Consider the following 16184-nt stretch of genomic DNA (forward strand, 5'->3'; position numbering starts at 1 on the left):
CTGCTGTTATTAAGGGTTTCTGATCCACAGAGAAAAAAAATACACACAATGGCTATAAACAACGCAAACTTTTTAAATTTAGTATGGAGAAAGGAGGTTCTGAGAAATATATTGTGGTTCATTCATCTTTTGCTTTAATTAAAAATAAGGATTAAAACACAAGTATAAAAACAGGGGCCGGCCCGGTGGCGCAAGCGGTTGAGTGCACACGCTTCGATGGCGCGGCCCGGGGTTCGCCGGTTCGGATCCTGGGCACGCACCGACACAACGCTTGGCAAGCCACTCTGTGGCGGCTTCCCATATAAAGTGGAGAAAGATGGGCATGGATGTTAGCCCAGGGCCAGTCTTCTTCAGCAAAAAAAGAGGAGGATTGGCAGATGTTAGCACAGGGCCAATCTCCTCACAAAAAAAAATAATAATAAGATCTGGGGCCGGCCCGCGGTTTAGCGGTTAAGTGCGCGCGCTCCGCTACTGGCGGCCCGGGGTTCGGATCCCGGGCGTGCACTGACACACCGCTTCTCCAGCCATGCTGAGGCCGCGTCCCACATACAGCAACTAGAAGGATGTGCAACTAAGACATAACAACTATCTACTGGGGCTTTGGGGGAAAAAAAAGGAGAGGATTGGCAACAGATATTAGCTCAGAGCCGGTCTTCCTCAGCAAAAAGAGGAGGATTAGCATGGATGTTAGCTCAGGGCTGATCTTCCTCACAAAAAAAAACGAAAAAAACAAATAAGATCTGTGTAATGGGCAGTTAAGGGAGAACAAAAAGAAAGAAAGAACTGGGCTGGTGTTTCTCTGATGAGAAGATGTTTTTAGGTAAGTGTTCATCAGTGGCAAAATGCCAGCCACACTTTTTATTCAGCTTGAGCCATGAATATTAGAGTTAGTATCTGTGGCCACTGCTTTTTGAAATACATCATGGTGCTCTAGCAATTTAGAACAGGTATCTCCTATATTGAAACCTATTCCCAGGAGCAGATGGCTTCACTAGCAAATTCTATCGAACATTTAAAGAAGAATTAATGCCAATCCTTCTCAAACTCTTCCAAAAAACTGAAGAAGAGGGAACACTTTCAAACTCATTTCATGAGGCCAGCATTACCCTGATACCAAAGCCAGATAAGAACACCTCAATAAAAGAAAACTATAGACCAATATCCCTAATGAATACAGAGGCAAAAATTCTCAACAAAATATTAGCAAACCAAATTCAACAATACATTAAAAGGATTATGCACCACAACCAAGTGGGATTTATCCCTGGGATGCCAGGGAGGTTCAACATACGCAAATCAATAAACATGATACACTACGTTAACAGAATGAAAGATAAAAATCATATGATCACCTCAATAGATGCAGAAAAAGCATTTGACAAAATATGACATCCTTTCATTATAAAAACCCTCAACAAATTGGGTATAGAAGGAACATATCTCAACATAATAAAGGCCATATAGGACAAGCCCAAAACTAACATTACACTCAACAGTGAAAAATTGAAAGCTTCTCCTCTAAAACCAGGAACAAGACATGGATGCCCACTCTCACCACTTTTATTCAACACAGTACTGGAAGTTCTAGCTAGAGCAATCAAGTAAGACAAAGAAATAAAAGGCACCCAAATCGGAAAGGAAGAAGCAAAAATTGTCATTATTTGCAGATGATATGATCTAATATACAGAAAACCCTCAAGACTCAACCAAAAAACTGTTAGAACTAATCAACAAATTCAGTAAAGTTGCAGGATATAAAATCAACATACAGAAATCAATTATGTTTCTATACACTAAAAACGAAACATCTGAAAAAGAAATAAAGAAAACTATCCCATTCACAATAGCATCAAAAACAATAAAATACTTAGGAATAAATTTAACCAAGGAAATGAAAGGTCTGTACAATGAAAACTACATTTAATTTTTAATGAAACTGAAGAAAAAAACACAAACAAATGGAAAGACCTTTGTCATGGATCAGAAGATTAATATTGTTAAAATGTCCATTATACCCAAAGCCATCTACTGATTCAACACAATCCCTATCAAAATTTCAATAGCATTTTTCAGAGAAATAAAAAAAAAAATCTAAAATTTGTATGGAACCACAAAAGACCCCAAATAGCCAAAGCAATCATGAGAAAGAAGAACTAAGCCAAAGGCATCACATTTCCAGATTTCAAACTATACTACAAAGCTATAGTAATTAAAACAGTATAGTACTGGCATAAAAACAGACACACAGATCAGTGGAACAGAATAGAAGGCCCAGAAATACACTCTTGCGTTTACAATCAACTAATATTTGTCAAGGGATCCAAGAACACTCAATGGGGAAAGGATAGTCTCTTCAACAAGTGGTGTTGAGAAAACTGAACCACCGCAAACAGAAAAACAAAATTGGACCCCTATCTTACACCACTCACAAAAATGAACTTGAAATGGATTAAAGAGACTTATTCATAAGACCTGGTACCATAAAACTCCTGAATAAAATAGAGGAAAGAGGCTCCTAGACACTGGTCTTGGCAATGATTTTTTGGATATGATACCAAAACGCACAAGCAACAAAACCAAAAGTCAACAAGTGGGACTACATCAAACTAAAAAGCTTCTGCACAGCAAAAGAAACAATCAAAAAACGAAAAGGCAACCTACCAAATGGCAGAAAATATTTGCAAACCATAAATCAGATAACCAGTTAATATCCAAAACATATAAAGAACTCATACAACTCAATAACAACAAAAAATCTGATTAAAAAACGGGCAAAGGAACAAAATAGACATTTTTCCAAAGAAGACATCCAAATGGCCAACAAGTACATGAAAAGATGCTCAACATTACTAACCACCAGAGAAATGCAAATCAAAACCACAATGAGCTATCACCTCACACCTGTTAAAATGGCTATCATCAAGAAGATAAGAGATAAGTATCAGCAAGGATGTAGAAAAAAGGGAACCCTTGTGCACTGTTGGTGGAAATGTAAACTGGTTCAACCACTACAGAAAACATTATGGAAGTTCCTCAAAAAATTAAAAATAGAACTACCATATGATCCAGCAATTCCACTCCTGGGTATATAACCAAAGGAAATGAAAACAGGGCATCAAAGAGATACATGCGCTCCCACGTTCACTGCAGCATTATTCACAATAGCCAAGATACGAAAATAACCTGAGTGTCCATCAACAGATGAATGGATAAAGATGATGTGGTACATATATACAATGGAATATTATTCAGCCATGAGAAAGAAGGAAAGCTTGCCATTTGCAAAAACATGGATGGACCTTGAGGGCATTGCGCTAAGTGAGATAAGTCAGACAGAGAAAGACAAATACTGTATGATATCACTTACATATAGAAACTAAAAAAGCCAAACTCGTAAAAACAGAGTAGAATGATGGTTACCGGGGGATGGGGGAATTGGGGAGATGTTGTTTAACATACAAACTTGCAACCAGTAAAGAGATAAGTCCTGGAAATGCACAGCATAGTGATTTTACACAACAATACTGTATTAAAAACTTCAAAGTTGCTAAGAGACTAGATCATAATTGTTCCTATCACAAAAAATAAATGATAATCACATGACTTGATAGAGGTGTTAACTAATGCTATGGTGGTAATCATATTGCAATATATAAATATATCAAAGCAACACGTTGTACACCTTAAACTTACACAATGTTATTTGTCAATTATATCTAAATAAAAATAAAGTTATTTTCAGCTTTTAGCTTTAAACTAGAAGTATATTTCTGAGTTAATGACTTTCAGAAAAAACAGGGTATTTTATTTTATATATATTCACAAAACTGTCAAGTTCTGATAGATTAAAATGCCATTATTTCTTTTTTCAGTATTCACTTTGGAACTTCCATGGTGACAATCCTACGACTCTTGAAACATTACCTTTTGAGGGGTAATGGTTACCTTAATCCAAAACACCTGACGGTGGTTACATCTGAGGAAAGCACTACATTGTTGTAGACCTTAGAAAAGAATCATCGGGGCCGGCCCTGTGGCTTAGCGGTTAAGCGCACGCGCTCCGCTGCTGGCGGCCCGGGTTCAGATCCCGGGTGCGCACTGACGCACCGCTTCTCCGGCCATGCTGAGGCCGTGTCCCACATACAGCAACTAGAAGGATGTGCAACTATGACGTACAACTATCTACTGGGGGGCTTTGGGGGGAAAAAAAAAGGAGGAGCATTGGCAATGGATGTTAGCTCAGAGCTGGTCTTCCTCAGCAAAAAGAGGATTAGCACGGATGTTAGCTGAGGGCTGATCTTCCTCACACACACAAAAAAAGAAAAGAATCATCGTCTAGTGTTTTTATAATGACAATCATAAAATTATCTGTTGAGTGGAAAAAACCCTGAAGGAATACATTAACCACTTTCACAGTTCTTTAAATGCTTTTAGGAAATTTTAAGAGATCAACAAGTTAAACACATGATCACAGCTACTGACCAAAGGGAAACTTACTTTCTATGATGCAACACTCTGGCCACAATACCACCTCACAATCAAAGGGACTGAAAGCCAGAAAGACCTCACTTAGACCCTGGTCAAGCCTATCTTACAGGTCAGGGTCTCTCAGGCCTCAGTGTCCTCACTTGTGGAATTAATGGAGCTATTCATTCAGTGTTGGCTGAATGCCTACTATGTGCCAAACCCTGTGTTAGCAATGGAAGTTCATTGTTGTTTTGAATAAATAAAATCATGGTCCTTGCCCATGCAAAGCTCCTAATCTTGTGAAGAGACAAAGAAATGCAATATGATAACTGCTATGAACAAACTGTTATGCCTGGGCAAATTGAAAAAGCCTACAGAGAGGAAATACAGTTGGGCTACCACTTGAAGAATGAATATGAGCTGCTTAGATGGGGATTATGAGTATTCCTTGAAGAAAGAACAGACTGTAAAGACAAGACAGGAAAGAACAAGAAGAGGGAGGTTTAATGTAGATGGTGCATAGGCTGGGCATCAGGGAGATAAACTTAGAGCCTTATATGCCACACTAGGGAATCTGACCTTTAACCTTGAAGGAACGGTAAGGTTCCTTCTACACTAAGACTCTGGAAAACTGGCTGTAGGCTCAACCAGATGAATCCAATTTGTCCATCATTTCATCTAAAGTTGTTAGAGTCTTTTAAAGCTCTAAAACTTGGATGGAAAAAGCCATCCAAGTTTTGATGCTGATATTATGAAATCTAAAAGAACTCGCTTAACCGATAAATCTTAGGACTACCAGATTTCTATTGTTATGATTACAGTAGTAAAACATTCTAAAAGCAAGATACATGACAAGTGATTTACTTCTGTTCCTTATCAAATGAATCTACAGCTGTGAAAATTATAAACAGATACTAAATTTACATGCCCATAAAAATACTTTTTTATACTTTGTTCAAATAAAGCTTCACTCTTTTCACTCTGAATATCAATTAATTATAGAAGTACCTAAAGAAAACATCAAGTTCCATCTACCTGTGTTCTGCAGGTACAGGGGGCGGCCAAACAGCAGGATCTCTAAATGGTTCATCTTGAGAGGACACAGGGAAATCTGGGGGCTTGTCGATTTTAAAACTTTCCAAAGTGCTGACAATACTTTTAACTTGTTCATATTCTTCCAGTAATTCCTGCCGAACCTTAAAAAAATAACGGTTATGTTACTTAAACTGTTTAAAGTTTATATAAATTGCAAATAATAAATTGCTATCGAATGCAAGTTTTCTTTTTTTTTTTTTTAAGATTTTATTTATTTATTTTTCCCCCAAAGCCCCAGTAGATAGTTGTCTGTCATAGCTGCACATCCTTCTAGTTGCTGGATGTGGGACGCGGCCTCAGCATGGCCGGAGAAGCGGTGCGTTGGTGCGATCCCGGGATCTGAACCCGGGCCGCCAGCAGCAGAGGGCGAGCACTTAACCGCCAAGCCACGGGGCCGGCCTGTAAGTTTTCTTAATGTCGTTCAAAGTATGCAAAATGAGTCATGAAAACATATCCAAAAAACAAAGAACTAATTAAAGTAATATAGATAGGAGGGTTAGAATCGGTTTAAAAAAAGACATAATTACATACCCTTTTTGTAGGAGAAGTAGTTATATATCTTTCACAAGGGAACTCTATTTCTACCAAAGAATGTGATAACCATTAATACCATTTAAAACAAGCAACTAAGTCACTAACAAGTTGATCATTCCCAGAAATCTATAATGCTATGCTAAATCCTTTTACTATATCTGTAAATACCTTCCAAAAAATTACCAGCCAAATCTTCACCAGCATTTTCTACCCCCAGTATCAGTAAATATGAAATGCTTGTCATGAGTATCCAAAAGCCTGAAGTGGTATAATACTTCATTTCATTCCATATAAGTCCATTCCACATATTCATACCACAGGAGTGGGTATGAACTACCCACTTCCAATTTTTATTTAAATTCTTCTTCAGCTAAAATCTGAATTCTTTTGGCCTTGTTTAAATTCTTTCGAGTCCTGGGTAAAGTTTATTTTGAGCTCAAAGGTAAGATTTCTCCTATATTTAAAAAACTTCACTGAGCACCTACCATGTGGAAATTCTTGTTTACCCAAACTAATTTTCAAAGGCAAACAGATAATAGATTGAAAATTACATTTATAAATTCATTTTAACAATTCTAATTTTTTTTAACCAGAAAGCACACTTTACTGTAAAGCAGAGCATAAGAAACTTTCCCTTAACTTTATCTTGATAAACACATAGAAAAGAACATACAAAGGAGTTGCAAAACCAAAGAAAAATCTAGGTAAAATTCAACTGCTAATATATGCAATTTATATGCTATACTTGGAGAAATGAAACTTAGAACTTAGTGGAAAGAAACATAGTAGAACTATCTGAATAGAAATGGTCACTAACACAATTAACAACATGTCAAAAATATTTCCATGCTAGATTAATAAACAACTCTTGCCTGTGGCTAGTATGTAGAATAGAAGAATACAACTAAAAATTTCAACTTGAGTCAGATCAAGTATATTGTTCTCACTCAACATAGCTTGGTAACACTTAAGTAGGAAAGTAAGCCCAATTTACCCTGAAAACTTAGTAAAACATCAATTTCTGACTAATGAAGAAATTAGAAGAAACACTTGAAAGGCATTAGTACATAAAATGGAAACTTCAAAGAAACGCTTCACTTTGTACTTTTAATTTTAAGAGGATTTTAAGTTTTAAGAATAAGTGGGGAAATATTTTTATTAACTGTACTATTATATAATCTAGTGGTATAGTCAAGAGACAGCAAATATATGTTTTTTTTTTTGTTAGATTACTGACTTCTTTGTATGTAAAGAGTCTTTCAAAAGAAGAGGAAACTTTCTTAAAAGGAAAACGGTCAAATACACATAAAAATTACGAAATGGGTCAAAATATACGTAAAAACGACAGGGGAAGGGGAGAGTAGAAATATCTTATTTCAAAAATTTGTAATCACATACAATCAGGCAACTGATCATGAAAATAAAAAAAAGAGTAGATTCAATTAGAATTAAATATCTTTGAAATATGTCTCTTGAAATATATTATTGAAAATATATAAAATATTAACTGGGCAAGACAAAATTATTCAGAGGTCATTTTAAATATATTTCAGTAATCAGACAATTAAGAATTATTTACAAAATCTCAAACTAATTTTCCAACTCCAATCTTTCAACTATAATAGCCTACTGCTCTCATTCACTGAATAATGTGATCTTACCTGCTGCCATTTGCCTTTGACAGCCGGGTCTCTGACTGTCTGGCAATGTCTCTGAATCTGCTGTATCACTCCCTGATAATATACCATCGACGAGTCATAATTTCCAAGAAGTGCATATTCTCTTCCTTTCTTTGCATTGTCACAAATCTCGGCCAAATTCATCTTCTTTCAGAGACCTAAACATAAAATATAATGACTTGTTACTAAATTTTCAGCACTGACTTTAAAACATTTTTTATTATTCTTTAAAATATCTGCTCAAAACTACTTTGGAAGTCAGAATGGTTCTCTCATTCTTTGGGGTTATCTGAATGCATCTTATAATACTGAACAAAGTTTCTAATTTTAGAAGTACAAAGGAGATCACAAAAGAACACCCAAGGAGATAATAAGGAGAGAAATTACACAGTTCTGAACTATTGATTTAGGTTACAGGTACATAAATTGGACACTAGTTTTCCTTGCTCATTTATAATTACACAAGCTGCAATAATAGTAATGATGAACTTGCTTTATTTTATGCAATTTATTCTTGACAATGAAGAAATAAATATATGAATAACACATTATGTTCCACTGACGTCAACGAAAACTGCAGAAATTAGTTCTAAAACTTTTTGGCCCCAAGAACAAAAAGTCATACTTAAGGAACACATTTTAAAGGAACAGCCTATAGTTGTCTTTGCATCATTTATATACGTTTAATTGTCCCATACAATTTAAATCTAAGCAAATACCTCTGAATTAAACTACTTGAGCCCTTTTTGCTCCTCAATTTCTAATCTTCCATGATCCTGTTATTCTCCATGACTTTTTGTCTGTGTAAATAACTATCATTAATCTTTTCCCTTCTACAAGGTACTAGGAAGGTATCTGAACCTCTGGCTTCCACCAAAGCCCCCCAGCCCAGTAATTCTGACTTTCTTCCAGGCTTCCCAAAAGTCTCCCAGAATCATCCAAGACTTCTATGCAAAGATACTTTCCACCCAAGACTACAAGGAGGAGGAAGTCCAGAGATACAGAAGAATGACATCCTGGGAAGGAGCTCAAATTGCCTTACTCATTTCCTGCAACAATAAACCAATGAATACACTTAGTAGAGAAAATCAAAGTATTTCTCCATGCCTTCCTGAGGGAATTAAATTTTGGTGTGGGTAGCCTGACTCTTCCTCTCTGCCTCTTATCTATTCTTAAGGGGCTCAAAAACTCTTCCTCAAAATTAACCACATCTAGTTCTAGGCATTTCAACCGACTCCAGTACATTCTTGAAAATAAAGCTGTTTCCTTTACAGCTATTTTGGCACATTATTTGCCCCTTGCCCCAGCATAGGTTCCTTGAAGGCAGCCTCTATGTTACTTGAGAGTCACACTGCAGCAAATAGTACACTACTTTTACACAGTAAGAAATTTCAACATTCAGTAGGTCTATCCACAGATTATAAGACCATTGAAAGCCTCTTCCTCAAATTAGAACATGAACACAAAGAAATAAGGTCTTATTACAATGAATATGCTGCAATTAATAAATCCAATTAATAAAAGCATCAGTTCTGCTAATACATGCAGGTACACAACTATCCAGAACAAAAATGTCTTGATGTGAAGCAGGTTTTCTGTAAAGTGCCAGACAGGAAATATTTTAGGCTTTGAAGGCCAACAGACAAAACTGAGGATATTACATAAGTCCTTATATAACGAGACAAAAATTTCCACAATTTTTATTGATGAAATTCAAAATAGTATAGTAATAATAGTTGAGTACAACTTTCTGTAAAAACAGGTCTACTAATGAGAATGGAACTCTTTTGTGGGGGATAACATTTCACTTAGTGTTCTCTATCATCAAAACCAATTGCAAATGTTCATATGTTAATGCTGCTTTTTAATAAGATTTTACGTAGTTCATGTTTGAAAATGTAATTTTACCCAGACAGATACTGTAACATATTGATACCAAATCTCAAGCATATGATTTCAGTTCAGCATATTCATTGTTTGGAGGGCATTTAAAGAGTTTATTCTGGGGCCGGCCCCGTGGCTTAGCGGTTAAGTGCTCGTGCTCCGCTACTGGGGACCCGGGTTCAGATCCCGGGCGCGCACTGACGCACTGCTTCTCCGGCCATGCTGAGGCCGTGTCCCACATACAGCAACTAGAAGGATGTGAAACTATGACATTCAACTATCTACTGGGGCTTTGGGGGAAAAAAAACGAAGAGGATTGGCAATAGATGTTAGCTCAGAGCTGGTCTTCCTCAGCAAAAAGAGGAGGATTAGCACGGATGTTAGCTCAGGGCTGATCTTCTTCACAAAAAAAAAAAAAAGAAAGAAAAAGAGTTTATTCTTCTCTTGATATTTGTCTCTGAGCATGTTACCAAACTGCAGGTTAATCACTTCCAATTGAAAGCTAGGTGGAAGTGCCTCAACTGCACAGTGAAATGGATTTTCTAACATGGAAATTTCCTTTGCACTTGCATCAAAGTCTGAAAGATGCTACTGAAACTGTAGTCTGAGCTCAGAAAATATATCTATTGCAAATCGGGGTGGGAATGGAGATCTCACTTCTTTGCGCTAACTTTTGACAGCATGGAAACCTACATATAACAGCTTGATATTACTTGTGACTCAAACGTTAGTTGGCATCAAAATAACTTTTAGGGGCCGGCCCAGTGGTGTAGTGGTTAAGTTCGTGTGCTCCACTTGGTGGCCCAGGGTTCACAGGTTCGGATCCTGGGTGCAGACCTACACACCACTCACCTAGCCATACTGTGGCAGTGTCCCATATACAAAGTAAAGGAAGACTGGCACAGATGTTAGCTCAGGGACCATCTTCCTTACAAAAAAAAAAAAAAGTTAAAATAACTTTTAGTTTTGCATATAAGCACTGTCTTGTCTTGTAATTTTATGTTGAATTCATTAAGAAACATTATCAAGACTGCAGCAAAAACTGACTTCCAAAGCCACTCAGCGTTCAATAACAGTGGTTGAGAGCAGTTCCTCTCACTCATAAAAATTTCAAATCAGCCCTAAGCTCAAAAGACTGGAATATAACTTTACCACTACTAGGCCACTGAACTGCTGTGTGGTAGGGCAGTTCAGCTTCTATTTCTGACAAAAATTCACGAACTGACGTGTAATGACAAGGTCCACAAGACCAACATTCTTGAGTCTTGAGATACTACTAGTTCCATATCTCAGGACAGATTCAAATTTCTCTGTAAAATACCTGCTGATAAATAAAACAGTGAATAACCATAGACTTTAACCAACTTACATTTTCACAGCTTTGTAAATTTGTTCACCTAAGCCTTTTTCTGTTCTACACATATTTTTACCATCAGTTGTAACACATCTTAGCAGATTCCACTTCAGGTTATAAAGAATTAGTGTTTTCTCAACTTTTTGTAAATATTCTTGTCTGTAGTTATTCCACGAACACTTTTCATTAAAACTAATTCTCAGTAACCTCAAACTCAGCATTGACTTCTCAATTAACAATTGAGCTGTATTAGTAACATCTGTCCATTCATCACGAGCCCAGGAAAACCATTCAAAATCATTTGCCTTTTTAATTGATTACTGATGTCCTCAACTCTTCCATCAACTGTTCTTGCCAAAAGGCTAATAGTCTTAAACAAGTTTATCTTCTCCAGACACATTTCTTTGGCTGCTACCATCAAAAAAGATTTAGTAAAGTTACCATAGGTAAATGACTTCCTTGTTTGGTTAACAAATAAGACACTCATAAACTTACTCTGAGTGCAGCCTGATTTTCATTTTTTAATTTTGTGAGGAAATTCTACTGTGATAAGACATTCCTTTTTACGTTTTCTAATTTTTCTGACCATTGTTTTCCTGTGAATTGAGAATACTACGATGAGTGATTAGTCTGGTAATGTCAGTATATACTGTATTTCTTTAGCACAGCTATAGTGTCACTGCATAATAATCACAATGCTTTGTCACCTAATTCGATAACCCACACTCCACCGTGCTTTAAAAGTACAATACGTCAAGTCCATTTTTCTTATCTTTTCTTGTTTTGATATGACCGGTATATGCTGATAATAAATAAATAAAGTAAAATCTCACAGTACAGTGATATGCATGGCACTTGAAACATTGTGATTCGAGTCCACCAAGCAGCAGTGCAAAGCAATGAGAATGCCACAAAGTCTGTTGCAACTACTCAACTCTGCCCTTCTAGCACAAAAACAGCCACAGACAATATGTAAACAAATGGGTGAGGTTGTGTTTCAATAAGACTTTATTGATGGACACCAATGTCTGAATTTCATTTAATTTCCAGATATCACAAAATAGTGTTCTTCTGACTTTTTTAACCACTAAGAAAATGCAAAAACCATTCTTAGTTCACAGGCCATTCAAAAACAAGTGGCAGGCTGGCTTTGGCTCCCAGATTGTAGTTTGCTGACTCCTTCTTTCAGCTTCTAGCTTAAGACTCGAGGAAAATAAAACCAAATTAAACTCAAAAGAAGTAGAAGGAAGAACATAATAAGAGCACAAATCAATAAAACAGAAACAGAAAAACAAAAGAAAATTTTAATGTAGCCAAAAGCTGGTTCTTTGGAAAGATCATCAAAATAGATAAACCTCTAGTAATACTGACCAGGAAAGGGAGAGAGAAAACACAAATTTCCAAAATCAGAAATGAAGGAGGGGCTATCACTACAAACTTTAGAGATATTAAAAGGCAAAAGAGGGCTTAATGAAATGGACAAATTCTATGAAGGTCACAACACACCAAAGCTTACTCAAGAAGAAATAAAGTTATTAATCTGAATAGTCCTATATCAATCAATGAAATTCAATTTGTAATTTAAAATCTCCCTCCTTACACACAAAAAAACTGCAGATCCAAATGGCTTCAGTGGAATTCTCCAAAGCATTTAAGAGAAAAATAAAACCAATTTTAAACAAAGAAAAAAGAAGAGTGGGAAGAACTTCCAACTCATATTTTAAAGCCAGCATTACTCTGATACCAAAACCAGACATTATAAAAAAGGAAATTTACATACCAATATCCCTCAGGAACACAGACACAAAAATCTTTAAATTTTAGCTAATCAAATCCAGTAATATATAAAAAGGATAACGCATTATGATGAAGTGGGGTTTATACCAAAAATTCAAGGCGGTTTGTATTAAAAAAATCAAAGGGGCCAGCCCAGTGGCGCAGCGGTTAAGTTCTCGAGTTCCGCTTCAGCAGCCCAAGGTTCACCGGTTCAGATCCTGGGCGTGGATCTACTCACCGCTCATCAGGCCGTGCTGAGGCGGTGTCCCACACAGAAGAACTAGAAGGACCTACAACTACTATACACAACTATGTACTGGGGGCTTTGGGGAGAAAAAAAGAAGAAAAGAGGAAGATTGGCAACAGATGTTAGCTCAGGGCCAATCTTTCTCAAAAAAAATAAAACACAATATGATTTCAAGAAACTAGAAATGAAACAGATGATCATCTCAATAGATGCAGAAAAAGCATCTGACAAAATTCAACACCAATCACGATAAAAACTCTTAGCAACTAAGAATAGAAGAGAATTTCCTCAACCTAGTAAAAAGTATCTATGAAATACCTACAGCTAATATTATATTTATTGCGAGACTGAATGTTCTCTCCCAAGATCAAGAAAGAACAAGGCCAGTATATTTGCTCGCACCCCTTCTATTCAACATTAGAACTAGAGGTTCTAACCAGTGCAATAAGCCAAGAGAAAAATAAAAGGCATACAGATTGGAAAAGAAGTAAAATTGCTTTTATTCACATACACCATGACTGTTAATGGAAAAAATCCTACAGAATCTACTATAGTTACTAAAACTAATGAGTGAGTTTTGTAAGGTTGTAGGATACAAAGTCCATATACAAAAATCAATTGTATTTCTACATACTAACAATAAATAACTGAAAACTAAAATCAAAACAATGAAATCATTCAAAAATATTAAATACAGATAAATTTAACAAAATATGTGCAAGATCTAAACACTGAAAACTACCAAAAACTGCTAAGAGAAATTAAAGATGATCTAAATTAATGGACATAATATACATGTGTGTGCACGCACACTTATGAATTTGAAACACTCAATACAGGTAAGACGTCAATTCTCTTGAAAGTGATCCATAGAGTTAATGTGATCCCAATGAAAATCTCAGCATCCTTTCCTGTAAAAATTGACAAGCTGATTCTAACATTTATATGGAAATACAAAGGACCTAACAGCCAAAACAATTTCAAAAAAGAGTCAAGTAGACAACTTATACTATCTGTAGTAAATCTTGGATTTACTATAAAGTTACAGGAATCAAGACAGTGTGGGATTGGCATAAAGATGGACACACAGACCAATGGAACAAATTAGAGAGTCCAGAAATAGATCCATACATACATGGCCAACTAATTTTCGACAAAGCTGTCAAGGTAAGTCAACAAGGACAATTTTTTTCAAAAAAGGGTGCTGAAACAAGTGGATATCCATATGCAAAAAAAAAACTGAACCTCAACTCTTACCTCACATCATATACAAAAACTAACTCAAAATGAATTATTGACCTAAACGTAAAGCACTATAAAAATTCTAGAAGACAACCCAACTCAAGGCTTTTTTTTTTTTTTACACCAGTACCACAAGCCCAAGTCCCACAGGGCAATGCACAATGGGCCAGGTGACATCTGCACATGCTGTAGGCTACATTACAGGAGAGGAACCCTAAGTTTAGGAAACCTCAATCTATTATACTGAACAGTACGTATGCCTACTCTTTGTTCCAAAGGAAGATACTATCTCTTTCTTCTATGGCTCTATGCAAGCCTAACCTTTGCTCTAGAGGAAGATACTATTATCTACCTTCCAGGGCTGTTCAACTTGGTATCTCCTTTCATCCTGGAGAGCCCCTTTGCCTCTTTTACGTTGAATCCTTTTTTGTCTATCACGTCTTTCTCTTTCTGGGATTACTCCTTTACCTTATGAAGCATATTTTCCATAGATGGGAGGTAAAGTTTTTGAGACTGGACACATCTGAAAATGCCTTTATTCGACCCTCACATTTCAGTGATAGTTTGGCTGGATATTGAATCCTACTTTGGAAATAATTTTCCTTTAGAATTTTGAAGGCATTGCTCTATTACCTTCTAGGTTTCAATATTAAGAAGATTGAAGTCATCAAAATTCCTGATCCTTTATATATCACCTTTTTTCCCCCATTCTGCAAGCTTGTAGGATCTTCTCTTTGACACAAGCTTTATAACACTGTTGATGATGTGCTTTGAAATGGGTCTATTTGGCACTCTTTCAATCTAGAAATTAATGTCTTTCAATTTTAGGAAAATTTCTGAATCATTTCAGTGATGATTTCTTTCCATTTTTTCTGTTCTTTCTGGAACACCTTTTATTCAGATATTGGACTTACTAGATTGGTCCTCTAATCTTCTTATCTTTTCTCTCCTATTTTCCATCTCTTTGTCCTTTGCTCTACTTTCTTGGAGATTTTCTCAACTTTATATTCTAAACCTTCTCTAGAGTATTTTTCCCTTTTGTATTTTATTATTGCAGTAATAACATATATAGAGTACACAAGTCTTAAGTGTACAGCTCAATGAATTTTAACATTGGGCACACCCAGGTAACATCCACATCAAGATACTGAACATTTCCAGCACCCTAAAAGGATCCTTCACGTCTCCTCAGTTACTACTTCTCCCCAAGGGCAATTACTATTCTGACTCCTCTTACCATCAATGAGTTCTGCCTGTCGTGGGTTTTTTTGTGTGTATGTGAGGAGGACTAGCCCTGAGCTAACATCTGATGCCAATCCTCTCCTTTTTTCCTTGAGGAAGATTGGCCCTGAGCTAACATCCGTGCCCATCCTCCTCCACTTTATGTGGGACACCACCACAGCATGGCTTGACAAGCAGTGCGTCCGTACGCGCCCGGGATCTGAACCGCGAACCCTGGGCTGCCGAAGCAGAGCACGCGCAACTTAACCACTTGTGCCACCGGGCCGGCCCCTCTGCCTGTTTTTTTTTAATGAGCTTTATTGAGCTGTAAAATTTTTATACAATGAAATTTACTAATTTTAAGTGTACAATTTGATTTATTTTGAAAAATGTATACAATTGCATATCTACCACTATCAACATATAGAATATCTCCACTCCAGAAAATTCCTTCTTGCCACTTTGTAGTCAGTCCCCACTCCCTACCATGTATTATTCTGTGCATTAATCACCATGGTTTTGTCTTTTCTAGAATGTGACATAAACAGACTCATGCGGTATGTATTTTGGTGTTTGACTTCTTTCATTTAGAATAATGCTTTTGAGATTCAACCATGTCGTTTCATGTATCAGCAATTCAATGCTTCTTATTGCTGAGCAGTATTTCAGTAGTATACTAAAATTT

The 16184-nt window shown here is 36.4% G+C and overlaps 1 protein-coding gene across 1 annotated transcript in view; it reads right to left on the reverse strand.

Moving 5' to 3' along the window:
- The window catches only part of KATNAL1 (katanin catalytic subunit A1 like 1), a 67573-nt gene extending 59643 nt beyond the window's left edge, over nucleotides 1-7930 (reverse strand). Inside the window, exons 1-2 of the mRNA XM_058547947.1 lie at nucleotides 7758-7930; nucleotides 5503-5663 (exon numbers count right to left, since the gene is read on the reverse strand). Coding sequence (XP_058403930.1) covers nucleotides 5503-5663; nucleotides 7758-7919 — 323 coding nt within the window. The 5' untranslated portion in view covers nucleotides 7920-7930. The remainder of the gene's footprint in view (nucleotides 1-5502; nucleotides 5664-7757) is intronic.
- Nucleotides 7931-16184: the final 8254 nt, after the last annotated feature.

Source organism: Diceros bicornis, chromosome 9 (assembly GCF_020826845.1).
Source record: "Diceros bicornis minor isolate mBicDic1 chromosome 9, mDicBic1.mat.cur, whole genome shotgun sequence".
Taxonomy (NCBI): domain Eukaryota; kingdom Metazoa; phylum Chordata; class Mammalia; order Perissodactyla; family Rhinocerotidae; genus Diceros; species Diceros bicornis.